The following is a 27,180-nucleotide window of genomic DNA, read 5'->3' as shown; positions in this document are numbered from 1 at the left end:
ACCAATGTCATAAAACAATATGTGTACTAAGCGTTTAATAAGAAACTAGTTCTGTAAACCTTCATCTAAAGTACGATTTAAAAAAAAAAAATCAGTCTCCAGCAAGAGAATTCTGACTCGTGGTGACTCCGTATATGTCAGAGTAGAACTATGTTCCATGGGGATTTTGAATGGCTGATTTTTCAAAAGTAGATCATCAGATCTTTCTCCCAGGTGCCTCTGGGCAGACTCAAACCTTCACTTATCAGCCAAGCACTTAACTGTTTGAACCACCCAGGGATCAGTGTCCAGACACAGCCTGTGGGTTTTTTTGTTTGTGTTTTGCTGGTCTATAGTGCCCCACAATGAGTAGAAGTGGAAATACAGGACAAACACAAGAGGCACTGGTGATGTAGTTTCTGAGCGCCCTTGTGGGGCAGGCCCTGTGCCTGAACTGAGAATACAGAGGCCAGGAAGCTGCTCTCTCTCATCTCTCCTGAGACAAATGCATCCATGCAACCATCTCTATGGTTCTCAAAGCATGGGTTTCTTGTCCTCTACTATATTCCTAGCAGCTAGCATAGGACCCAGAATATGGCAGGAGCTCGATAAATATTTGTTGAAAGATTGACTGATTGGTTGAGTGGATTGATACATCATCTTTACATCTTTGCAAATTATGATAAGGAAATAAAGTAACTACACTTGCCCTTTGAGCTACAGACTCCTGTTCCCAAGTACCCATTGGACTTAGATGTCTTGGGAAACCTGAGACAAAGGTTGCAAAACAAAGCCCTTATTTCACCTCATAAGCCTGTCCTCACTCCTACGTCTACAGTCTTCCCAGTCTCATAAATGGCACTACCACCTACTCTTTACTGGAGCTGGGAATCTGGAGGTCCTTCCTTCCCCTCCCTTGCCCTTATCCAGTCCATCACTAACTCCTGTCTATGTGCATCCAAATTACATCCCACATCTGTCCACTTCTTGAATCTTCACCATCACCTCCAAGGTCCCAGTCCTACTGTCTCAAGCTGGGATGCCTTCTCATGGGCCTCCCTCAACCACTCTCGCCCCTTCAATTCTTTACAAAACTTCAAAAATGAGCTCCTGACACACAAGAGTGGTCACTTCCCTTCTTGAGAACCTTCAACAACTTCTCATTACACTTAGATTAGAATCCAAACGTTTTACCACGGCCTATAATTAGGTTAGGTCCCTGGGTGGTACAAACGGTTTGTGCTCAACTACTAGTGGAAAGGTTGGCAGTTCAAACCCACCCGGCAGTGCCACAGAAGAAAGGCCTGGTGATCTGCTTCTATAAAGATTACAGCCAAGAAAACCCTATGAAGCAATTCTAGTCTGTACCACGTGGGGTTGCCATGAGTTGGAATCAACTCAACAGCAGCAGGTTTTATAATTAGGTTTACCCAGGATAGTCACAATTTTCACCTGTTGTGGATCAATTAGTTATTTTTAGTGCCTCTCACACTCTCAAGAGTGTCACAGTTTGGACTTCAAATAAGATGGTCACCCTCGCTGTGAGGTCTCTGTGACCGGCCCAGCCCACCTCCTCAGCATCACTCCCACAATGCTCACTGTGCTCTTACCACCTGAGCCTCGTCTTAGGTCACTTCAAGCTTTTCCCAACTCAGAACGTGGCTCAGCTTGTCCTTTCTGCCTGGTACACTCTCCTGCCCACCTTTCACATGACTGGCCCCTCAGAGCTCAGCTCAAATGTCACCTTTTCACAGAGGCAGCTCCCTTCTGAATACTTGCGTCCCGTGTGTATATGAGTCTTTCATCATTTTATTTCTTTATCATAAGTTATAAAGATATTTCTTTCTTCATCTGTTTGTTGTTTATCACCATCCTTAGAATGAGAAACCCAGGAGAACGGGGACCATTCTTGTCCTCTGCTATATTCTTAGCAGCTAGCATAAGACCTGGAATATGGTGAGTGTTCAATAAATATTTCTTGAAACGCTGAGTGAATAAATGAATGAATGAATAACTATCAGTGGACCAATACATCATCCCCAGCCCAGAAGGGTTAGCAGTATAGTAGGGTCTGCTGGACTGGAGACTTAGAACAGAGATTGGGGAAGAGTAAAGCAATGGAGAGATGTCTGACCACCATCTTGGCCGCTGTTCCTTGGGGAATTCTCATACTATCACAACCATGACCCCACACGCATGCATAAACACGCTCTCATCTGGGTCCTACAGAATTCCGTGAGGGAGGTCTTGTTAGCACAGGAGGTTCAGAGAGCTGCCTTGGCCAAACTCAAGGAGGTAGAGCCAGAGTGTGGGCGTTCTGCCTGGGCGCAGTGCGGGGATTAAGCACTGGGACTCTGGGATCAGAGCACTTGGGTTTGAAGAAACTACCTCTGCCGCTTATTAGCAGTACTACTTTAAGCCAGTCACTTACGCTCTCTGTGTCTCAGTTTTCTTTTCTGTAAAGTGGGGGTGATACCAGCCTTAAAGAATGCTGGGAGGATTTGATGCAATGATGCACAGGAAGCACGTAGCCCAGTCCTGGCACAAAACGAGTGCTCTGTACACTTTTTTCCTAATCATAGAAGCACTGGTAGTGCTTTTACCAGCACATTTACTGTCCCCAAGGCCACTACCAGTGGCCCAGCACAGCTCTCACCTCGATCTGAAGCTCATACCATTCCTGTACCCTCCTGCTCAGGCCCGCAGTGGTTACCAGCCACCCATCTGGGGTCACGTGGAAGGCAAAGCCGATGTTCCCCTTGGTGATTCGGAATGAGTAGGGGGGGCCATTCTCTGGGGAGTCCGGGTCACTCAGGATCAGCTGCAGGACTTTGCTGCCGACTGGGGAGTTTTCCTGAGACAGAAAATGACAGGAAACGAAAGAGCAAAATGAGTCCCGGTCCGTCTTCTCACGTCTCCCTGGATCCCCTCGGCTGGGAGAATGCTGGGCACTCTGACTGCTCCCAGGCTATGCTTGGACCTCAAGTTCACGCTCACCTTTCTGCCTCGCCTTTGAGTTAGTTGGTAACTTTTGTCAGTCTTCACGAGGAGCTCAGCTCCCTCAGGGCAGTGCTGGGTCTTAGAAATACAGTCCACTGGGGCTTGAAGGGTCCTTAGAGACCAGAAGGTTCTACTCTTTATTACACAGAGTGGTGACTTGCCCAAGCTCACACAGCTGATGAGTCATGTATAGAAATTAGTGTCTGAGATCCAATTAAGGAGACCCTGGGTGGCACAATCAGTTAAGTGCTTGACTACTAACTGAAAGGTTGGTGGTTCGAACCCACCCTGAGGCGCCTCAAAAGAAAGGCCTGGTGATCTGCTTCTGACAGGTCACAGCCTTGAAAACCCCATGGAGTGCAGTTCTACTCTGCACATATGGGGTCACCACAAGTAGGAATCGACTCAATGGCAACTAGTTTGGTGTTTGGTTTTGGGATTCATGTGGGAATTTTATAACTTGCAGGGTAAATTGAACACCTATAAATGATTTCCTGCAAAGAGGACCAATGCCACACACATTCAGTGAGAAATTCAGACATGATTAGGGATTCAACTACGAAAACTAGATCCCCTGGGTATCATTTCAGTCTTCGTTCTCTAACAAGGGAATTCTGTATTCGCTAACACAATGGTTGTTAAACTGTCTTTCTAGCATCAACATTTTATCTATAAACAGAATCTTATGGTCAGAAATGGATGGTTGCCTATCCAGCAGCCATCCTCCCTTCCATCCTTACAAACCCTGATTTTGTGCAGGTGTGAAGTGGCAATATCCTCCGAGAAGATGTGGCCCTCCTAAGAAGAGATGGACTATGATTGGTCTAAATCAGCTTTAATAATCTGATTCCCTGTGCCAGTGTTTGGTTTATGGGTGAGCATGTGTTATGGATTGAATTAAGTCCCCCAAAAAGATATGTGAAAGTCCCAACCCCTGTACCTGTAAATATGACCCTATTTGGAGGTAGGGGGTTACTTTTGTTATGTTAATGGGGTCATACCAGAGTAGGGTGGGTCAAAACCTAAACCCTTCTGAGTGGTGTCTTATGAAAACAGTAAAATAGACACAGACACACACACACAGAGGGGGAAGGCACACCATATGAGGATCTGTCTACCAGCAAAGGAATGTCCAGGATTACCAGTAAACTCCAGAAACTAGAAGAAAGGCCCACAGAAGGAATCAACACAGCTGAGACCTTGATTTGGACTTTTAGCCCCCAGAACTGTGAGAAATAAATTTAGTTTCTTTAAAGCCACCCACTTGTGGTATTTCTTGTTACGGCAGCACTAGGTAACCAAGAAAGCATGTAATCCAGTTCTGACCCTGGAGAAGTCTACCAGGTAGGGGTTCTGAAAAGATGTCTTCTTTGATAAGAACAGATTCTTCAGGGAGCGAAGGTGAGGCGCCATGCAGGAGATATTATAGACCAACATTTTCATAATGGATATGGCCATATCTATGCACTTGGACTGATTACCAGCTCTGCATTCAACGATCCCATGATCTAACCCCTCCAAACCTCTCCTTCCGCCTATCAGTAACCCATCCAAAACAAAGGCAATGGCTGTATCTGCCCTTCTTTATGGGTGATGGTGGGGGTAGAATTTTAAGTGTTCTAAAATTCTACGTTGATTTTGGTCATACAAATGTTTTATAGTTTTATGTAATCAAATCAACATTTTTCCTTTATGCTTTTGTTGCATTGCCTTTATGCTTATAAAGACCTTCCCCATATAGATGCCAGCTAAATATTAAGCAATATTTTCTCTGAATTTATTAAAGATGATATCATTTTTAAATTTAACTCTTTATCCACTGCTTATTTTGGTTTTGGTGTTATGTGCAGCTCTAACTTGCTTTTTATCCAAAGATTCAGTCTTCTCAAAATCAAACTTTGAATAACATGATTTTTCCATTGATTGGTATTATATTCTTTATCATGTGTTGTTGTTGTTGTTAGGTGCTGTCAAGTTGGTTCCGAGTCACAGCGATCCTATAGGACAGAGCAGAACTGCCCCACAGGATTTTCAAGGAGCAGCTGGTGGATTTGAACTGCTGACTTTTTAGTTAGCAGCTGAGCTCTTAACGACTACGCCACCAAGGCTCCTATCATGTGTTAGGTTCTTCTATATATTGTAATAAACTTTCCTCAGAGTTAAAATTAAAAACAAAACAAAACCAGACTGTTCAAGAGAAGCCCCTTTCTGTTTGCCTTTGAAGATGGTTAGGCAAGGATGTGATGCTTGGAGCTGCAACAGCCATCTTGCAACCATGAGGGAGAAGGCAAGGGAATTCCAAAGAAAATGACCCAGAGCCCTGACATCATTTTCCTGCTGAAATAACCAATTCTGGAATGAAACTGCCCATCATCAGCCCTCTTGTTATATGAAATAATAAATCTTTATTATTTAATGCACTTTTAGTCAGATATTCTGTTATTCTCAGCCAAAGCATCCTTACTCAGACTCATAATATATAAAACAGGTAAAAGTAGAGCAGCCCTGGTTGAAGCAGAGTAGGGCACGGTACTCTGCCTTATTGTCCACTTTTTTATCTCCCTCATCCCTTATAGTTCCTGACAACTCCATATAGAATCCCAAGGCTCTCTCCAAATATCTTTTGCATACCACTGGTATGGTAGAAATAGCTTGGAATCTGGAAAGCCTCCTGGGTTTAAATTCTGAGTTTGCCACATTCTAGCTACGGCACTTTTTTGTGTCTCCATTTTATAAATCTGTAAAATGGGTACTATCTACTTCATATGGTTGTTGTGAGCCCCACATAAGATAATGGTTGTGGAAGTGCCTAACACAATGCCTGGTTTTTTTTTTTAATTCCATAATCCACAGGTGTGTTGCCTTTGGGAATATCAGTGGGCAAAGTGGACTTGTTTGGTGGATTGATACCACTGGTTAGCACCCTCTACTAGGAAGGAAAAGAAGGAAGGCTGGCCTCAGGGTGTCTCTGGAAGCTTGATCATACCTGGACGGTGGTGCTGTAGTTGAGCTGGAAGAATCTAGGCGAATTATCGTTGACATCAACCACTTGGATGTCGATATCTGTGTCCTCATGGAGTGGGGGCTGTCCACTGTCTGTGGCTCGGAGCCTCAGCAAGTAGCTAGAAGTCTGTCCCAAGATGCCCAGTGGAGAGTTAGCAATGAGCCCCTCATTTCTACTCCCGCCTTACAGCTAATATTTTTGGGAAAATAAGATGGAGACACTACCCTATGCCTGGCCCCGTTGCCCACCCCATAGTATTTTGGGGCTCAGGTTCTGGAGATAGAAATAGATGTGATTTTCAGCTCAACCACTTACTAGCTGTATGACATTGGACAAGTGGCTAAACCTCTCTGAGGATAATATCTAGACCCACTTACTAGGATTAGTTTGAGGATCAAATGGAACAATGCATGTAACGCATTTAGCAAAGTGCCTGGCACAGAACAAGTGCTCAGTAAACGGTGGCTATTATTGTCATAATGTAATGATCCCTGGTCAATAGTGAGAAGCTGGCCTGAGCCCCTCAGGGGAAGGTTAAGTGTCACTCAGCCCCTCCCTGCCTCTGGCCTCCCATCCCACAGAGGCCCCGCAGGGAACACAAGTGGGAGGCTCCCCAGGCAGATCTGGGGAAGTGGTGAAGACTGGACATTGACTGAGATCATCGTCCGGGCCCACAGTGGGGCCATCTCTCTGCTCTGGTGAGGTCAGGTAGAGCACTCCCCCATGACTCACCTGCTCCCAGTCCAGGGCCTTGGCCACCTGTAGGGCTCCTGTCTTGGGGTGGACAGTGAAGTGCCCAAGCTGGTTCCCTCCTACCAGGCTATAGGTGATGACACTATTGAGGGGTCCATCTTCATCGGTTGCTGTCACCTGCAGAGGAGGGAGGTGGGCTGTGAATGGGGGGCATGAGGGACCAGAAAGGAATCCTGGCCCCTAGGAGTATAGAGACTACAGATATATCCCTGCCCATTGCATTGAGTTGGCAGTCCTTGGAGCACAATCATCCCTGCCAAGAGAATCTCTTCATTCACATCCTAGTATGGGCTCCAGCATGCCACAGTTCATTCATTTATCCATTCCTTCGTTCACTCATACTGACAGGATGCTAGATCTTGTGTTAGGTGGGAGGAATGTGCCAGACTGAATATGTCCCCAGGAAGTGTAATGTCTGATATTATGGGTAACTCTAATTTGGGGCAAAGTATTTGAGCACAAAGAACACAGTGATAAATTCCACCTGGGGAGATTAGAAAAGGATTTATGAAGCCCCAAAGGATAAATAGGGCTCTGGGGAGTGGAGCAGACTTTCCAGGCAGAGAAAACAGTATGAGCCCGGAGGAGGTGTGAAAATGCAGAGGATGTTTGGGGAAAGGTGTGTAGCTTCCTGTGTGATTGAAATGTAGGGTGCATGGGATTATAAGGAGTGGAAGGAGCTAAGACTGGGAGGCAGACTGAAGAGGGTCACAGAGAACCTGAATATGGGCATATGGAGCTTGGTTTCACTCCATCACAGTAGGGAGCAATGACATGTTTAATGCAAAGAGGTGTTATTTAGTGTTCCCCCAGCCCCCTTCCCCCACTCACTGGCACTCCATGTCACTCGCTTTGACCAGGCCCTTCTCGGGCTTTGGAGCCTCTGGCAGCCCCCTGGGGCCTATCTCTTCTCTTTCCTCTCCTATCAAAGCTTGGCTATACCATGTTCCACTCTATCAGCATCCAGTCTTACCCAACATGGCTCTGAGATACTCTGTCATGAGAAGCAGTTTGACTGAGTGGCTAGGAGTCAGAGTCAAGTTCGTAGTGTATTAATTTGAAAAACGAAACCATGCTCATGGCTGACTGGGGGTTGGGGAAGGAGACAAGAATCCATCCCTGAGTCCATGCCCCACAAAGAGCAAAGCTGGGGTCCTTACTGTGAGGATGATGTCCCCCACGATGGCGTTCTCCAAGACCCTCACGCTGTACAGGTCCTGGGGGAACCTGGGCTGGTGTTCGTTGACATCAGTGATGTTGACCACGATTGTGGTCATGTCACTGAGGGAGGAAGAGGCCTTCCGGCTACACTCGATGGACAGGAAGTACTTGGGGCTTGTCTCAAAGTCCAAGCTCCTGTTGACATATAGGATCCCTGAGGAAACAAGAGGTGATGGAGCAATGCGGCCGTTGGAACCACAAAGGAAGAGGACTGAGGGATCTTGAGCAATAACCCAGGAGAGGCAGCTCAATAGAGCTGGGAGAGACAGATCTCCTTATCCCCTCTGCCTCCACCTCCCCTCCCCTTCTCCCTCCCCCTCCATCTCCTCCTCTCATCTTCATTATTATCATTCCCAGTAGCAGTGTTTTCCCCTTATTTATTTCTGCAATATGCCATTTAAATCTCATTTAAATCTGTAATATTAAATTTATCTCACTTAAATCTATAATAACCCTGTGGAACAAGAACAATTGTTATTATTCCCATTTTCTAGGTGAGTCAACTGATGTTCCTTACAGGTAAGTGACTTGTCCAAGCTCACCAGCTAGTAAATGACAGAGTTTAGGTTATAAAATGAACTTAATAATAGTCAAAGTTGTTCAACCTCTCTGTTAGGGCATTATTCTGAAAACTGGAATAGACAAAGTAAAGAATAAGGACCTATCCTGCCTTTCCTGGATAGCCAAATAGCTATTGGTGGAAAATTCACCTTTATAAAAGAATTCCAGTTAGTAAATGAATGAGGAATGATAGGATTAGAAAATCACCATTTTGTAACTCCTAATGGTGCAAAAGGAGCCCTGGTGGAGCAGTGGTTAAGAGCTATGGTGAGCTATAGCTGCCAACCAAAAGGTCAGCAGTTTGAATCCACCAGCCACTCCTTGGAAACGCTATGGGGGCAGTTCTACCCTGTCCTATAGGGTTGCTAAGTGTTGGAATCAACTTGATGGCAACGAGTTTGGTTTTTTTTTGGTTTTTAATGGTGCAAAAAGGAGCCCTGGTAGAGCAGTTGTTAAAGTGACCGACTTACTAACCAAAAGGTCAGCAGTTCGAAACCACCAGTGGACCTGTGGGAGAAAGATGTGGCAGTCTGCTTCCATAAAGATTTATAGCCTTGGAAATCCTATGGGTCGCTACGGGTTGGAATCGATTTGACGGCTATGGGTTTTTTTGGCTTGAAATGGTGCAAACAGTTAATGAACCCAGTTGCTAACTAAAAGGTTGGCGGTTCGAGTCCACCCAGAGGTGCCTCGGAAGAAAGGCCTGGTGATCTACTTCTGAATAATCAGCCACTGAAACCCTGTAGAGCACAATGCTGCCTGACACACATGGGGTCACCATGAGTAGGAGTCAACTCAATGGCAACTGGAAATTGTTTAAGAGATACCTACTGAAGCATTTGTGGATGAAATGATAGGATGTCTGGGATTTGCTTTAAAATAACTCATTAATGAGTGGGTGTGGGGGTGAAGGGTAAAGATGAAACCGGACTGGCCATATGTAGATAATTACTGATGGGAAGCTGGTGATGGGAACATGGGGCTCATTACGGGGTTCTCTCTACTTTTGTACGTGTTTTAAATTTCTATAATAAAAACTCATTAAAAATACTGCTCAACAGTAAGGTGGCTGTTTTAGGAAGTAGGGAGCACCCATTCCATGAGACCCTGTGAGTCTGGCTTAGACTGTTCTGCTGTGAGGAAAGAGAGATGGTTTCCCACTTCCCTCTCTCTCCGTGAGAGGGAGGGAACATTTACAGGCACTAGAGTGTTTTGGGGGAGGGCTCTTGGAGGGAAGCAGGCAGCCTTATCTTGGGCTGCAGAAGAACCAGCTTCCAGCAGTGATTCGTGATCTCACGGCCCAGGAGGGAGATTGGCCTCAGCCTCCTGGAGTGGGCCTGAGCTGAGGCCATGAAGCCTCAAACTGTGGGAGAAGGTGGGTCCCCAAGGGCCCTGTGCAGAGTCCTGGATGGGAACTTGGGTGAACAGGGAAGGCTCCCAAATCAGGTGGGCCTAGGGTGGAAGAAGGGACCTGGTACGTGGACAGACACAAGAGCGGAGAAATGGCCGTGAGAAGTCTGCTCAACATCCCGTTCTCTCTCAGGGCGCGTGAGCAAGTACATACGTGTGTGTGCATGCGTGGGCTGGCTTGTGCGCTGGCTCACCTGTGTGAGCATGCAGGCGGAACCTGCCCTGCTCGTTCCCACTGACGATGCGGTAGTTTGTCTTCTCAGCGCCCGGCCGAGTGAGGGTGGCCAGATGCAGCACCTCTGTGCCGGGATGGGCGTTCTCAGGCACCCGCACGTTGTGCTCGGTGCTAAGGAAGACAGGCAGGTAGTCTTCCAGGCCCACCACGGAGACTGTGACGGTGCCCAGCGTGGAGAGGGGTGTCGGGGTGCCCAGGTCAGAGGCACGGACCGTGAGCTCCAGCACAGCCTGTGGCCTGTCTCGCAGAGGCTTCTCCAGCCTGATCACGCCCGTGGTAGCCTCAATGGAAAAGTGGCCTTGGGCAGATCCCGTCAGAGAGTAAACCACCTGGGCATTGGTGCCTGTGGGGGAGATGGAGGTATGATTCACACTGAGGATCCTCCTCTGGCCCTGCCTGCAGCAAACCCTCCAGCCACAGGAGGGCTTGGGGTAGGGCTCCCCTGAAAAGGCTAATATGCTTAGGGTATATTGAGTGGGTGCTGCAAGTGGTTTGCACTCGACTACTAACCTGAAGGAAACCTTGGTGGCGCAGTGATTAAGAGCTTAGCTGCTAACCAAAAAGTCGGCAGTTTGAATCCACCAGCCACTCCTTGGAAACCCTACAGGGCACCCTACAGCGACCCTGTCCTATAAGGTCGCTATGAGTTGGAATCGACTCGATGGCAACGGTTTTGGTTTTGGTTTTTTTACTAATCTAAATGTTGGCAGTTCAAACCTACCCAGTGGCACTGTATAGGCCTGATGATCTGCTTTCATAAAGATTACAGCCATTGGAAACCCTGTGGGGCAGTTAGTAAATGAATGAGGAATGATAGGATTAAAAAAATCACCACTTAGCAACTCCTAATAGTGCCAAGGAGCCCTAGTGGTGCAGTGGTTACGAGCTTGGCTGCTAACCAAAAAGGTCCGCGGTTTGAATTTATCAGCTGCTTCCTGGAAACCCTATGGAGCAGTTCTGCTCTGGCCTATAGGGTCGCTATGAGTCGGAATTGACGGCACCGGGTTTTTGTTTGTTTGTTTTAATACAGTGCAAAAGGTTACCGTGCCCAGCTGCTAACCGGAAGATTGGAGGTTCAAGTCCACCCAGGGGTGCCTCGGAAGAAAGGCCTGACAGTCTACTTCTGAAAAATCAGCCACTGAAAACCCTATGCAGCACAGTTTTACTCTGACACACAGAGTCGCCATGAGTCAGAATAGATTTGATGGCAATTTTTTTTTTTTTTTTGGTGTACTGAGTAAAAATCTCTCAAGCAGGGGTTCTTGACTGAAGGTGGGGGGTGGTTCAAGCTCCCTTAGAAAGAAAAGTTCTTGAGAGGCCAGTCTGTAAATCTATCAACTTATCTGAAAATGTTACATGAAGGTTAGAGTCCAGTGTCAGCTCTGAAGTGAAAATTGTGCAAGATCAAAACCACCCATGGCGAATTCCTTGGTTGTGATGGATCAGCTCTGCATCTTGATAGTGGTGGTGGTTACATGAACTCACACCTGGGGTAATATTGCCTAGAACTATACACACATAAAAACATACGTACACACACACATACACACGTGCACAGACACACAAATGAGCACACGTAAAAACTGATGAAATCTGATTAAGGCCTGAAGGCTTATTAACAGTACTATACCAATGCCAGTTTTCTGATTTTGATATTAAACTACAGCTATAAGATGTTACCATTCACAAAAGCTGGGTGAAGCGTGCATGAGACTCAATACTATTTTTGTAACTTCCTATGAGACTATATTATGTCAGAATGAAAACTTAACACACACACACACCCATGGAATGTTCCTAGTAAACCAAAACACACACTTAGTGTTTCTCTAGCTTTGGCTCTGAGTATATTAATTTCTTTGGTTATCCCAGATGAAGTAGCTGGCCACAGTGTACGAAAATACCAACATTTAGTGCTCAGCTGTGAAATCCTTACCCAGTGGGAGGAACACAGGCCCTGAGCCTATGGGTCTCACATCTCAAATACACAAGGACACATGCCCCTTTGGGGGAGTGATGGCAGAAATTTTCTGTACGAATAGCTGAATGCATATAAGTTAATACATACACCATGGAAATCCCATAAATGCATTTTCCTGGAGAGACCATAATTTTTCTAGAAAGAGACCTGCTGGTCAGGCTGCACCTGGAACATCTGGGTGGACTATTTGAGTTAGAGTACAAGTAGTTTTGAAGTGTTAATGGCAAACTGATGCAAGGCCAGAGGATGTGCCCAAGAGGGGAGGTGGGATTGGAACCATGAGCTTGAAGGAGCCAGGGCTGCTCCACCCAGAAAGGGAAGCTTGGGGCTGGAGCAGATAGGTACCACCTGGAGGCTTTTCCTGGAGGAGAGCTGTGTGGCTGCAGAGGTCAGGACCAGGACTGACAGAGGCCAACTCCAATAAGCAGCACTTGATCTGAAGTGCTGAGGAAAAAAATGGCTGCTTAGAAAGTAGGGAGCTTCCTGTCTCTGGAGGTGTGCAAGCTGTGGTTAATTGGGCCAGTAGAGGGCCTTGCAGCCATTAGGTGAAGGGTTAGATGAAATTGCTTTTGGGTCTCTCCAGCTCTGGTGCATTCTGGATCCTTCCTACCAAACCCAGCTATGCCTGTCCACTTGTAATGTTAACCCCTTGACACACACACACACACACAAACACAGAGGTTTCCTAGGTCTAGATCTCCTGCCTTTGCACTATTTGCGTTTCTAGAACACCTGTATCCCTCCAAAATTTCTCACCTCCTTCAAAGTCAGGCTAAAACTCACTTCCTCTAAAAACCCCAAACCCATTGCCATCAAGTCAATTCTGACTCACAGCGACCCTGTAGGTTTCCAAGGAGTGGCTGGTGGATTCCAACTGCCAACCTTTTGGTTAGCAGCCTGAGCTCTTAACCACTTCGCCATCAGGGCCCCATCACTTCCTCTAGGAGTCTTAAATTTACCCTGCTGGTGTCAAACAAAGCAGGGCACTTTGATTCCACTTTTATTATATTATTATTATTATCATTATCAATCTATGTTGGACTGGCTGTATTTTTTTGCCCTACCTGAATTATAAAATTTGACCCAGGAAAATTAGATATATGTATACGTGTGTGTATATATATATATACACACACAAACCACTTTATGATGGCAGAAGCTATAATTGGTATAATATGGTAGAGAAGCACATTGATAACTTCAATTTGCCTTGTAACTTTTCAAAGAAAACAATTAATCCCAATGAAAATAACATCAATAACATTAAAATGGAAAATACTGAAAATGATTCAAGTTCACTATATAGAAAATTCATCAAGAAATTCAATAGACTTAAAAGGTTCTTTCTCATGGTAAATTGAGTTGAAATAATTGTGATTGGTATGTTTCTGATTAACAAATTTTATAAGCAAAATGCCCTTGAGGTTAAATGGCAGGACTGAAACGCCCGCAGGTCTGGGTGACCAGGTAGAAACAATGAGGATGAAGTGTCCTGTATCTGCCTCACAAAGATTGCTAAAATGTTTTGCTACATGGTTCTTATATCTTCAGTCTGTTGACAAACGTTTTCCACTTTCAAGTGTCCATCTACTCAGAGAGGAGGCACAGCCATTAGTCCAAGAGAAACACAGAAAGAGCAAGACTCCCACCCAAGGTGACCCCAGGAGCTAATGGCAGAGCAGAAGTGGCCGCCAATCCCTTCTCGGACTTACCCTGGTCAGGATCCCGGGCAAATACCACAGCCACGGGGGTCTTAACTGTGGTGTTGTCGAAGACAGCCACAGAACAGTGGCTGGGGAAGAACCGTGGGGCATTGTCATTCACGTCCTCCACGTGGAGGGTCACATCTGCCTGGCATGACCGGCCGCCTCCATCTGTTGCCTTGGCAACAAGGTTGTACACATCCTTCTTCTCACGGTCTAACGCTGTAAGCGTGGTCAGCTCCCCTGGCCAGAGAAACGAGAGCAGGTAAGCTTTCTTTGGGGACATACCTCAGTATGTGCCTCTAAATATCTACCCAGACACACGAGGTTTTGTCACAGAGGAAAGGGGTAGATCTTGTGTATTTACAGTCAGGAAGGAGGCTCAGCCTGTATCTTCTCACTCCCTCTTGTATCCCTAATTCTCCCAAACACATTCCACCACCACAATCACCACTTTAAATTCTCATCAACAAACTACAAATAGGCACAAAATTTTTAAAGGGCAATTAGGCAATTTCTAACAACATATAAAATATATTACCCTTGGCCCATAATTTCATTTCTAGGAATGTATCCTATAGAATAATTAACCCAAGGATAAAAATATGTGCATAAGGATATTCTCTGAAGCATTTTTTACAATAGCAACATATTAAGATCAACCTACATGACCCTCAAAAAAGGACTGGTTAAGTATTTTATGAGTGAGCCATACAGTAAAATACCGTGCAACTACAAAGGAATTATAATTGAGTTTTATGTACTGTCTTGTTTAGATCTCCAAGATATTACTAAGTGAAAAAAGCAACTCACAAGCTAGCATTCCATTTTTGTGAAATAGTTACATAGAGATTTTGGAGATGCATGGAAAACCAGTCTGATAGAACATATACCAATGGTGCTTATCTTTGGTGGTGAGGGGGGAAGTATTATGGGGACTTTCCAGTTTCTGCATAATTTGAAAACATTCATTCAAACACACATTGTTTGCAGTTTTGTACAATGAGCATGTATTATTTCCATATTCACAAAAACCACCGAGTTTTTTTTTTTTTTTTTTTTAAAGACCCCACCAATCCATCCTGCAGCTGAACAAACAGCAGCAGAGAGAGGTTAGGTAATCTGCCTGGGGTCACTCAGCATGCCCATGCTGAGGTCAGGAAGGACACCACTCTCACCAGCTACCTCCGTGCCCAGGAATCTCCAAGGCATGCTTTGAGCTACTGCCAAGTGTTGGCAGCTGGCCCTCTGTGGCTTGGAACTTCTGTGCTCCACCACCCTACATCCTCCCCTACAGTGGTAGGACAGGGGCCCCACCCCTTCTGGGGTTGCTCTTCCACTGGAAGCAGGCCCCACCCTGTCCTCTCCACCTGCCTCTCACAGCCTGACTTCTAGATATTCATGGCCTCCCTGCAGGGCTCTCTGCCTCCTGGGGGCTTTGTCCCTTAACTAATAATGACCATCATGGCAGCCACTCTGTATTGACTTCTTATCATGTGCCAGGCCTGGCTTAGGCCTCCACCTGCTTTACCTCTCACAAGCCTCACAAAAGTCCTATGAGGTTTTTCCCCAACTGACAGCATAACCATCTGGAAAGCAGGGATCATATCCTTGACCATGACACTCATCTGCCTAAACCCTCCAGGGCTCTAAGGTGGGAGTTGGCCCTGCCCACCCTGAGGGCCTCATCCCTTGCCCCTCCCCTCACCCTCTGTACCCCAGGCTCCTCAGAGGGGCTATGCTGTTTCAGACACAGGTCCCTTGTATAAATTCTCCTTTCTGCTTGAATGCCCTTCCCTATTACTGCCTTACCCCCAGATAACTTCTATATGTTCTCCAATCACACGTATAATAGCATTTCCTCAGAGAATTTTCACCTAACCCCCTCCCAAGCCTAAGTCAAGGCCACCTATCAAACGTCCCCTTAGCACCCTGTATTTCTTAACTCAGCGCATTTCAAACCAATCATCCAATGTCTGCGTTTCTCACTAGATTATAAAGACCCCAATCTTGTCTTGTGGTCTGTTGATTATGTCTCCAGCATCTAGTGCAATGCTTGACACAGAGTGGGTCCTCGGTATATATTTGCTGAGTCGATGGATGGATAAGTGAACCTCTGCTGCTTCTTCTCCAAGGAGCCTACCAGGGTGCTGGACACTTGGCATTCAGTAAATAAGTTCTTGGCTCGATCTTGCAGCTCAGGAAACCCACCTGAATAGGCGTCCAGCTTGAACTCCTCGGACCCGGGACCATGGAGAGAATACGTGATCTGAGCGTTGGCGTCAGTGTCCAAGTCTGTTGCAGAAACTTTCAGAATGAAATGTCCCGGAGCTACATCTTCACTTACTTTGCCGGCATAGAGAAGCTGGAGATGGGAAGACAAAGAACAGGGAGACGGTGAGAGGTACACTCAGGCCCAGAGAGAGGCAGAGTGACTGAGAGGGAAACCAGAAGCAGAGAGAGTTAACAGGGCAGAGGGTGACAGAGAAAGAAGTGCAGAGAGAGAGAGAAGCAGATAGAAGTGAGGGGAACAGAAGGAGAAAAGATGAAACATACAAGGTAAAAGAAGACAAAAACAAGCAGAAGGCTGATGAGAAAACTAGTCAGAAAAGTCAGAGAAACAGAGAGCAGCTCCACCCTCCAAGAGCATATACCAGGGCCGGAGGGCCTCTGCGGCCTATGCCACAGGGGTCTTTTCGGCCTCTGCAGGAGGTGGATGGGATGGGCATTCCTGCAGATGGGAGGTCAAGGCTATTCTCCTGCCTCAGTGGGAGGGTCAGGCTGTGTGCTCACCTCCCTGTCCACACCCCAGGACAGACCCTTGGCTGTTTGAGTCAGGTCTGGACCCCAGTGGCCCTCATCACCTGCCTCACCCTCCGTCCACTGCAGGTACTATCATGGGATGGCTGGGGGCATGGCACAGGGGAGAGGCAGGGAGGCCCAGAGAACCCAATTCTCCTTAGCTGTTGGCTCTGGGCTCAGCTTCCAAGCACCCCAGTCTCCACCACTAGCAGGTGTGAGTGAGCACAGACCCTTGAACGTGCTCTGGGTGGAGGTCTTGTGCCCCTGTGAGTGCTTTTTCCCTGACTCTACTGATACTGTTGGCCACAGGGCTGCTGCCAGGGCATGGGAGGATGCAGGCTGGTTGTAAGGATGACCTAGGGAGAAACAGGAACAAGCCATGGCCACCATTCTCCCCACAAAGGCTGCCCTTCTGAGACCACTCAGAAGTTTGGATCCTGCGACATTTTCCATACATCCTGATAATCCAGGTTTTCTTTTCCTACTATGCCTAATGTGACTGGAGTGTAGAATACAGAGAAAGAAAGGGTGATGGGATATATCTGTGTTGTTCCAGAGTATGCAACTGTATGTATATGTATATGTGTGTGTATATATATATATCTACATATCTGTGTGCAAATATGTGGAAGTACATATGTATACATGTAAATTATATGTAAGTATGTTGTCCAAGAAGGTATGTGTACAGAAATGTGTGCAATTATGTATGTGGATGGCTGTGTATCATAAATGCATATTTGCATGTGTAGGTGGCTATACATATGGATAAAAGTTGTGGGTCTATAGATATATGCTTATTTGTGACTGTACATATAGGTATCTGTGTGTGTATGTAGGGTTGTAGATGATCCTTTGTGTATGTGTATATGTGTATGTATAAGTGTGCATTTATGTATATATACTAAATGGCTAAATTTTATGCAAATTTGAAATATGCTAGTTTGTGATGTTCAATTAAAATATTAATACTTTAACGTCATTGGTAAATCCCCCCAAGTTAAAAATTATTTGCTGCATTAAAACAAAAATGTTTATAAGCAAAGCTATGCAACAACAACTCTCAGTTTATGCCCCTCTAAGAACGTAATTCCTACACACACACACACACACACACACACCGCTCAACATTTGTTCCTATGGGAAGTTCCGCATTGAATTGCATGAGGCCTTTAGGAAAGTATCCTGTACCAAACAGGTAACTACCCTGTCTGCATGTTTATGTGCCTGTCTATAACCTGAAGGAGGACATCTGTATTGGTCTGTATTTCTCATGCAGATGTGGGGATACGCATATACGGGGATGGACGGACGGGCATCTCTGGGGGCATGTCTCTCTGGATGCATTTGATAATAGTGAGCCATGCCAAGAAGCTGAGCAGTGGAGGTGGGTTTGCCCACTAGGCATGGCAGTGTGTGTTTGGAGAATGCAGAAGTTACTTTACTTCTGGATATATTTTGCAGAGAAACTGGACCCTCGTAGTGAGTGGAGGAGGGGAGATGTGGACAAATGGTCTCTATGGAGATTAAGGAATTGCCGAGAATAACCCCTGCTCCAGGGCACTAGTCCGAGGCCAGCTGGGCGGTAAGGGCAGGTGTGGTCAATGATGGCCAGCCTCAGAAGTGGTCCCCTGGATCTTTCTCCTTCCTCTAATCCTTCTCTCCAGCTTCCTTGCCTCCACTTGCACCCCCACCTCATACCAGACTCTCACCTGTGAGCACTGGGGGCTGTTATCATTGATGTCCAGGACAAAGATCTCCACGGGGACTGAAGCCTGGAATTTGCCGTCAGAGGCTGTAACGCTGAGCAAGTACTTGGCCACAAGCTCGCGGTCCAGGGTCTTCCTTGAGAAAATCCTCCACTCATCCTCCACTTGGCTGATGCCAAACTGGCCTAGAGGGTCGCCCTCTGAAAAGATAGCACAGAGCTTTCAGAAGCCAAGCAACAGGAACAAATCATGTGTCACAGGTGGCAGCCCACCTGACATCAGGATTGCTGGGAGAGGGAAACATTTCTCCCTGAATGGCCTTCTGTTGCTGTTGTTAGCTGGCATTGAGTCAGCCCCCGACTCATGGAAGCCCCACGCACGATGGAATTAAATGCTACCCGGTCCCGCATCATCCCCATAATCGGTTATGGATGGAACCATTGTGACTTATAGGGTTTTCACTGGCTGATTTTCAGAAGTAGATTGCAGGTCTTTCTTCTTAGTCTGACTTAGTCTGGAAGCTCTGCTGACACCTGTTCAGCATCATAGCAACACAGTCCACCACTAAGAGACAGATGGTGACTGTGCATGAGGTGCATTGGCCAGGAATTGAACCTGGGTCTTCCGCATGAAGGGCAAGAATTCTACCACTGAACCACCAGTGCTTCATAATGGCATTCTACCAAAATGTCAGTTGCTGTCGAGTCAATTCTGAGTTTTCAGAAACAGATCCTAGGCCTTTCTTCTGAGGCACCTCTGGGTAGGTTCAAACCATCAACCTAATGGTTAGTGGCCAAGTGCTTAACTGTTTGTGCCACCCAAGGACTACCAATGACCTTCTAATAACAACAACAACAAAAAATCTCATTGCCATCAAGTCAATTCTAACTCAGAATAACCCTATAGGACAGAGTAGAACTGCCCCATAGGGTTTCCAAGGCTATAATCTTTACGGAAGCAGACTGCCATCTTTCTCCCAAGGGGATGCTGGTGGATTCAAACTGCTACCTTTAGGTTAGCAGCTGAGCGCTTAACCACTGGGCAGCCAGGGCTTATTAATGGCCTTCTAGGTATCTGTCATGGATTGAATTTTGTCCCCCAAAAACGTCTGTCAACTTGGCTAGGTCATGATTCCCAGTATTGTATGATTGTCTGCCATTTTGTCATCTGATGTGATTTCCTTATGTGTTGTAAATCCTATTACTATGATGTAATGAGATGAATTAGTGACAGTTATATTGATGACATCTACAAGATTAGATACTGTTTTAAGCCAATCTCTTCTGAGGTATAAAAGAGAGAAGCAAGCAGAGAGACATGGGGACCTAATACAACCAAAAAAGCAGCACTGGAAGCAGAGCATGTCCTTTGGACCTGAGCTTCTGCACAGAGAAGCTCCTAGACCAACGAAAAGATTGATGACAAGGACCTTTTTCCGGAGCTGACAGAGAGAGAAAGCCTTCCCCTGGAGCTGACACTTTGAATTTGGACTTCTAGCCTACTAGACTGTGAGAAAATAAATTTCTCTTTGTTAAAGCCATCCACTTGTGGTATTTCTGTTATAGCAGCCCTAGATGACCAAGACAGTATCCAAAATTCTACACTGAGTCAGTTCTTTGGTGTTGTGAAGCTGCTTCTGGCTTTGAAAGCCTCCTGTTAAAATAGAACTATCACTGAGAAGCACCACTCCAAATGATGTGGCTGAGGATAGGTTTCTGACTTTTGTGGCCTGGAAGGCATCGGGGGAAGTTAAAGGTAAGCATATTTCAAGTCTATACAAGAACTTTCTAACATTAAGAGTTGTGCAACAGTGGAGAGGCGAAGTAATCAACAGCACTAAACTCTCTAAGGTTTTATTTTACAGCTAAGGACACAGACTAAATGAAGGTTAAGTAGGAGCATTGGGTTTGTATCTAAGTCATCTTTCCTTGACACCAGTCACTAACAGGAGGGTGGGAAGACAGATTTTTTCACTCTGAGATCCTAAGAGTTCCAGAGTTCCAAGATGCAATTATTCCAAGAGTCTATGATTAACTTTTTTTATGATTGACTTTTATTATATTATTATCCTGAGATTTTAAGACCTTCATGTTTTTAAGAGTCTGACAGTATAAGACGATAAGATTCGATTTTCCTAAAACTCTGTGTTTCAAATGCTCTGATCCTGTCTGTGCCCAGGTGGCTAGGATTCTTAGTTGGACCTTCAGGCTTATTAACTCTGCCCCAGACAGCTGTGATAGCAGAAGGAGCCATGTTGATGGGAATGGAATGACAAGTACCTGGGGAGGGGAGGGAAAGGACGCTGAGAAGTAAAGAAAGTCTTGTGGCCACTGGTTACCGGGTCCAGCCATTGAACAGGGAGTGCGTAATTTGGGTTTGTGACAGGGAGCCACTACGGAAGGCAATTGCAAGGTGTGGTTTTAATCCCAGCCCTGATGCAAGCTCAGGTGTGACCTTGGTTGAGTTTCTCCCCCTGTCTAGGCCTTGGTTCCCCCGTCAGAGAAATGAGGGGATTGGACTGTAATTCTATCTAAGGAAGTATTGTTATTCCAATGTTTTGCTCCTGTGACAGACTAAGAAGTATTTTCTATTATCCACAATTTGCCCTGAGCAGGACAGCACTCTACAAAGCCAGTCATCTGTCAGTTTCCATGGATTACACAACTGTTGGCCTCTCCTCCAGCTCCTGGAAGCTAACTGGCCTTCTAGTCCATCTATATGACTTAAAATAATAAAGCCTCCTCTTTGCACCACCTAAAATAATAAACCCTCCCCAATTTATAGGGGGAAGAACAGAGATTTCTCCAGTTAGATTTTACCAGCATCCCTGAGAGATGAATGAGAAAAGGAATGCTAAGTCTATAGATGGACAACTGAGATACTGGAAGGTTAAGTGACTTACCAAAGGTTACAGTGTCAATAAGTGGCAGAGCCAGGACTTACAGCCATGTATTAGGGCCCCTCTTACTGAACTTTTGTCGATGCACCCCAGTGCTTTCAATCTAAGACAAGTATCCTTACCTGTGATGTAGCAGGTGACCTGTCTGTTCTGCTCAGAGATATCATCATCCAGAGTCTTCAGGGTGGCCACAAGTTCACCAGGTTCACTATTCTCAACCACGAATCCTCTGTAGTCTTCAGAAGCAAATCGGGGAGCATTGTCATTCTCATCTGTGATGGAAACCTCGATCAGTGCTTGAGAAGACAGCTGGAGGGTCCGGCCATGGTCATAGGCCACCACATAAAAGCAGTAGGTCTGGCGGGTCTCGCTGTCAAGTTCCTGGAGGGTGGTGATCCAGCCACTCTCACTGTCAATGGCAAAGAGCTCATGGACATTGCTACCAGGGTCCACTGCCAGTCTGTAGCTCACTTGGCCATCACTCCCAGTGTCCTGGTCATTGGCAGTCACTTGAATTACTGTGGTCCCTACTGGCATATTCTCAGTGAGGAAGGCCTTATATGGATCAGCCTCAAAAATAGGCCTGTTGTCATTGACATCCTTCACTTGGATGTTAATGGAGACCAAGGAGACCAAGTCAGTGTCCTTATGGGAGCAATGTGCCATGACATCAATCTGGTACCACTTGGTGGACTCATAGTCCATGGCCTTCCTCACCTTTAAGACCCCTGTGTTTCGGTCCAAGGAGAAGACACCATCCTTGTTGCTCTCTGGTGTGGTGCCCTGCACTAGACTGTAGATGACTGGATCTTGAGCAGCCACTGCTTTAACAAGGCCAATATCATAACCTTCTGGAAGATCTTCAGATGCAGAGAAAGTATACAGGGGCTCAGAAAATTTGGGCAAGGGTGCTTCATTAGAAACCACCTGAAGTTGTACTGGTACCAGTGAGTCCCAGTGAGGAGGGCCCCCATCTTGGGCTTTGATTTTGAAGTCAAACGCTCGGTTTTCCAATCCCACCAGGCTCTCTTTCACCTTGATAACACCAGTGGTTGGGTTGACCTCAATAACCTCTTCAGCCAGGTCCTCCATTGAGTCCACTGAGTAAGTGACATCTGCATTCCGACCTTCATCTGCATCATAGGCCAGCACCTGGATGACTGGGTAGTCCTTACTGACATTGGACTGAATGGACACAGTGTACTCAGATGCTTTGAACTGTGGAGGGTTGTCATTTTCATCTGTGAGGATGATCTTCACAGTGCAGAAGGCCACTCTTCCTCCTCCATCCCGAGCCATGACCTTGATAGCAATGACTCTTTCTGTTGAGTTTTCCCGATCTAGTTTCTGCAGAGTGGTGATCTGGCCACTTGGGTTTATGGAGAACTTCTCACCTGCTAGTTTGTTGATGATGGTATAATCTACAGTGCCATAGGGACCACTATCTTTGTCTATGGCTAGCAACTCGATAACCTTGGTTCCCACCTTTGCATTTTCTGCTAATTCTGCCTCATAAACATGCTGCTGGAACTCTGGGTTGTACTTGTTTGCATTTGTAGTGTTGATATACACTGGCACAACTGTTCGGAAGACCCCATCAGAAGCACCTACCCTCAATTTGTAAGAAGAGTCCAGGTGCTTTTTGCAAAGGTTGAACATCGAAATGATTCCTGATGAACTATTAATGGAGAAGTGCCGGTCCTCATTGCCAGAAAGAATCAGATACTCCAGGCAGGAGGTGTCCCTGCTGTCAGGGTCAAGAGCTTGGACTTTGAGAACCAAGTGTCCACAGGTTGCTAGCTCACTGACATTGGCCTCATACTGGGGTTGCTGGAACTCTGGGGGGTTGTCATTGATGTCAGAAACATTGACAACCACAAGGGTTTCACCAGTGAGTGGAGGGTCTCCTCTATCCATGGCCCTGACCTTCACGTGAAAGTGTTGTTGAGCTTCATAATCCAACTCTTGAACTGTGGACATTTCTCCTGTACTCCCATTGATTTGGAAGAATTTGGAAACATCCGACCCATCCTCCACAATCTGATAGGAGACATCACGGTTCTGCCCTGAGTCCTGGTCAGAAGCCAACAGTTGGATCACAGGGGTTTGAGCAGGCAAGCCTTCTGAGACTGAAGTGGTGTAGACCAATTGGGAGAAAGTGGGAGGGTTATCATTGATGTCCTCAACCAGGACTTCCACTGTGGCTTCAGAAAATGACCCCAGAGCTGTATCTGTGGCTCTGACTGTGAATATGTGTTTGGTCTTAGACTCATAGTCCAAAGGTCCTGTCACCGTTAGGACACCAGTCTTGAAGTCAGTGGTGAACAACATCAAGGGCTCTTCCTCTACAATGTTGTAGATGAGCCGGAGTCCCTCTGGGCTCCGGGCCTGGGTGTGGAGGATTGGGGTATAGAGTGTAATATTTTCAGGTACTCTGACTTTGTAGTAAGGACTCTGAAACAAAGGGTTGGATTTATTTCTCACAGTGACAAGGACCTCTTCCTCACTCTGGAGGGATGGGGTTCCTCTATCCCGAGCAATGACTTTGAGGCGATACTTATTTAAAGCTTTATAATCAAAGGGTTTTTTAAGTGATATGTCCCCAAGGTAGGGGTCAATTCGGAAATATGTGTAATCTTCTGCAAATGCATATGTGACAACCCCACTTACCCCCAAGTCCTGATCAGTGGCAGATACCTGAAACAGGACATCCCCTGGTTCTGTGCCATCTTGGATGATGGTGTAGTAGGGCAGATGCTGAAATTCAGGGGGATTGTCATTGACATCCTCAACAGAAACTCTGACCACAGCCTGAGCCACCCGCTGAGGGGTCCGATTGTCTCTCACTTCCACAGCCACCTCATGAATGTCCTGCTGCTCCCGGTCAAACGCCACACCTCTTGTCTGCAACACACCTGCTGACCTGATCATACAAAACATATCTGTGCCATTCAAGAGGAAGTAGGAAAGGGTATCGTTCAAGTGATTGCCTTGGACACCAAGAATCACCAGTGCCTTCCTGTTCTGCAAGTTCTCCTTTACTGCTGCCCTGTAGACATCCTGATCAAATTGTAAGCTTGTGTTGAGGGCTTGGGTCAAAGTAATTTTTACCAGCGCAGTGTCGTGATACAGGCCATCAGAAGCTCTGATGGTGAGCTCCCGAGAGAGTCCCAAGAAAGCAGGATTCAGTACAGATATGAGGCCAGTGATGGGATGGATGGTGACAGCTTCATCAGCATTGCCAGTTTTGATGCTATAAGTGATTTCTGAGTCATCGTCACTGGCCTGCACCACGAGGAGTTCCATTCCCTGATGGGTGGGTCCGACAACTGCTACTTCATATATCGAGTCTAAGAACCTGGGAGGAGAGTCATTCACGTCTCTGACATTGATAATGACCTGGGCAGGCCTGGGTGCAAATAAGATGGGGTTTCCTTGGTCATGGACATAGACACTGAATTGGAAAGAAGGCGTGCTCTCGTAATCCATCTCTGATACAGTGGTCAGCGTTCCCATGCTGGGATCAATTTTGAAAAACTTCGAGGCTTCTGGCTCCAAGATTTTATAGACCAGCAAGGAATTAGCTTCTTTGTCACTGTCAGTGGCACGAATCACAAAGGGGCTGTTGTTCTCATCCATAACCATGCTGTGCAATGGGGCAGCTTCACTAATTTGGCCCACAAAAGTCAGCTTTGAGAACATGGGTGCATTGTCATTTTCATCAATTATGTAAACAAGCACCATGACATCAGCTGACGCACCTGCCATATTGCTGCCTCGGATTTTCAACTGGTAAGATGAGATTTTCTCATGGTCCAAGCTCTTCTGGGTGGAGATGAGGCCAGAATATGAGTTCATGGAAAATACACCATTCTTGTTTCCCTCTCTTAACTCATAGGTGACTTCAGAGTAGCTTGTAGCTGAGACAAGAAGGATCGGGGAGCCAACAGGAATTAATTCAGGGATTTCTACAAAGTACTCAGCTTTTGAAAAGATGGGGGCACTGCTATGTGAGGGGTAGACGTGAATGACCACTGTAGCCAGGTCATGACGCTGTGGGGAGCCTTGATCTTCCGCCTTCACTGTCAGAGTGTGCCGGCCATGATTTGCCTGATTGAGTTTCTGGGCTACAGTGATGATGCCTAGTAGGGCATTGACCCTGAAGAAACCCTCGCTGTTCCCTGAAACAGAAAACAAGACAAAAACTGAAGCTTATCACACCCTCAAGACATACCAACTAGTCATTTTAGATGAGTAAAGAGGCTATCACACAAAATTTGGATAGGGCCAAATCTGCATTCTGTGCCATTCTGGATTTAGCATGGTGTAGTGACTATAAGGAGCCCTGGTGGCACGGTGGTTAAAGCGTTCAGCTGCTAACTGAAAAGTCAACAATTCAAACCCACCAGCCACTCCAAAGGAGAAAGATATGGCAGTCTGCTTCCATAAAGATTACAGCTTCGTAAACCTTACAGGGCAGTTCTACTCTGTCCTATAAGGTCGCTATGAGTCAGAATTGACTCGACAGTAACAAGTTTGGTTTTGGTTTATGGGATATATTTTTTAAAAAAAAAAGTTGCCACGGAGTTGATTCCCACTTATGACAACCTCATGTGTGTCAAAGTAGAACTGTGCTCCATAGGGTTTCCAATGGCTGATTTTTTCAGAAGTAGATCACCAGGCCTTTCCTCCAAGGCTCCTCTGGGTGAAATCAAACCTCCAATCTTTTGGTTAGCAGCCGGACACTTAACAGTTTGCACCACCCAGGGACTCCCTAGGGTATATACATAGTATTCAAATTCCCAACACTGTGCACATAGTAGGTGCTCCATAAATGGCAGCATCAATTATCATTACATCTCTAGGACTCAAGCCACAAACCAAAGCTGTAGTATGTCTTTGAAGCAAAGAAAGAAAGGAGACTTATGCTTTATTAAAAAAGTACGCTCCAGCCTGTATGTCAGTGGTGACACTCACTGGAAAAGCTACAGAATTTTTAACCAAACTCGATGTAATTATGATTTTTAATACCTTTGGTTATGTACTTAATAGATGATAAATATGGAGTCATAAACTGTCAAAACTGACAGGGCTTTAAAAACCATGTTGTCTGTTCCCCTTATGGTCTGTGATGGGAAAATTCTTTGCCAGGCTTGGGGAGTGAGTGGCAAGGTGTGGAGTGGAGAGGAACTGAATAGAGCATCCAAATCATGAGGCTTCTGGTCAAGTGCACTTTCCACAATGCCTATATTTTCTGAAATTCAGGCATTCTTACATCACCTTTCCATTTTTTTCAATATCCAATCACTATCTATGCTATTTTATACTGTTTTCAATTGAAAATTTTCTTTAAGTGTATTTACTTTTTAAATTTAATAAATATTTTTTAAAAGCAACTTCATATTATTGCCTAATAAAGAAAACCATTACTGCTTGCTGTAAATGGAAAGTTACCGTAAAAATAAGGCAATGAATTAAAGTACCTTGTTAAAATCTGGATAAAGTCTATTGCTTGCTAAAGGTCTGAGCCTGAGACCTATTCTCTTTCTTCAGTAAAAAGAAAGAGTAGCAAGTGTTAGAGAAGATGTAAAGACATTCTAGTACCCAACTGAGGCTTCGCTCTTGATGAAATCAGGAGGCCAGAATGAAAATCAAAAAGACTTTCCCCACGCCTGATGACCTATTTAACGCCATGACTGAGTAACACCTGAATAACTTTGCTCACTACTAGAGGTACAGGTCTTACACAAGGGGGAAAATATTGTTCTCTACTGTTCTTATTTCCTTTGTCACACGGGTGCATATTTATCATTTCAATGGCAGAGTAAATAGCTGAGCTTCATCGTAAAACATCCAATCTGATTCTTCAACTCTTTGAAATCTTTCTCCAGCTGACTAAACCAGTTAACACTGACTCATGGTG

General features: G+C 45.7%; 1 protein-coding gene and 1 non-coding gene across 2 annotated transcripts in view; both read right to left on the bottom strand.

Annotated features, from left to right (window-relative positions):
* The window catches only part of FAT2 (FAT atypical cadherin 2), a 66,208-nt gene that overhangs the window by 16,234 nt on the left and 22,794 nt on the right, over positions 1 to 27,180 (bottom strand). The window contains exons 9-17 of the mRNA XM_004371291.1: positions 21,380 to 25,438; positions 18,362 to 18,558; positions 16,059 to 16,212; positions 13,857 to 14,090; positions 10,123 to 10,506; positions 7,897 to 8,111; positions 6,716 to 6,853; positions 5,966 to 6,109; positions 2,636 to 2,833 (exon numbers count right to left, since the gene is read on the bottom strand). Of these exons, the coding sequence (XP_004371348.1) occupies positions 2,636 to 2,833; positions 5,966 to 6,109; positions 6,716 to 6,853; positions 7,897 to 8,111; positions 10,123 to 10,506; positions 13,857 to 14,090; positions 16,059 to 16,212; positions 18,362 to 18,558; positions 21,380 to 25,438 (5,723 nt within the window). The remainder of the gene's footprint in view (positions 1 to 2,635; positions 2,834 to 5,965; positions 6,110 to 6,715; positions 6,854 to 7,896; positions 8,112 to 10,122; positions 10,507 to 13,856; positions 14,091 to 16,058; positions 16,213 to 18,361; positions 18,559 to 21,379; positions 25,439 to 27,180) is intronic.
* Positions 18,953 to 19,023, bottom strand: TRNAE-UUC (transfer RNA glutamic acid (anticodon UUC)). The gene has a single exon. It is a non-coding gene; the product is annotated as a tRNA-Glu (tRNA).

This window comes from Trichechus manatus, unplaced genomic scaffold (genome assembly GCF_000243295.1).
Source record: "Trichechus manatus latirostris isolate Lorelei unplaced genomic scaffold, TriManLat1.0 scaffold00011, whole genome shotgun sequence".
Classification (NCBI taxonomy): domain Eukaryota; kingdom Metazoa; phylum Chordata; class Mammalia; order Sirenia; family Trichechidae; genus Trichechus; species Trichechus manatus.
This window is presented reverse-complemented; position numbering and strand designations above follow the sequence as displayed.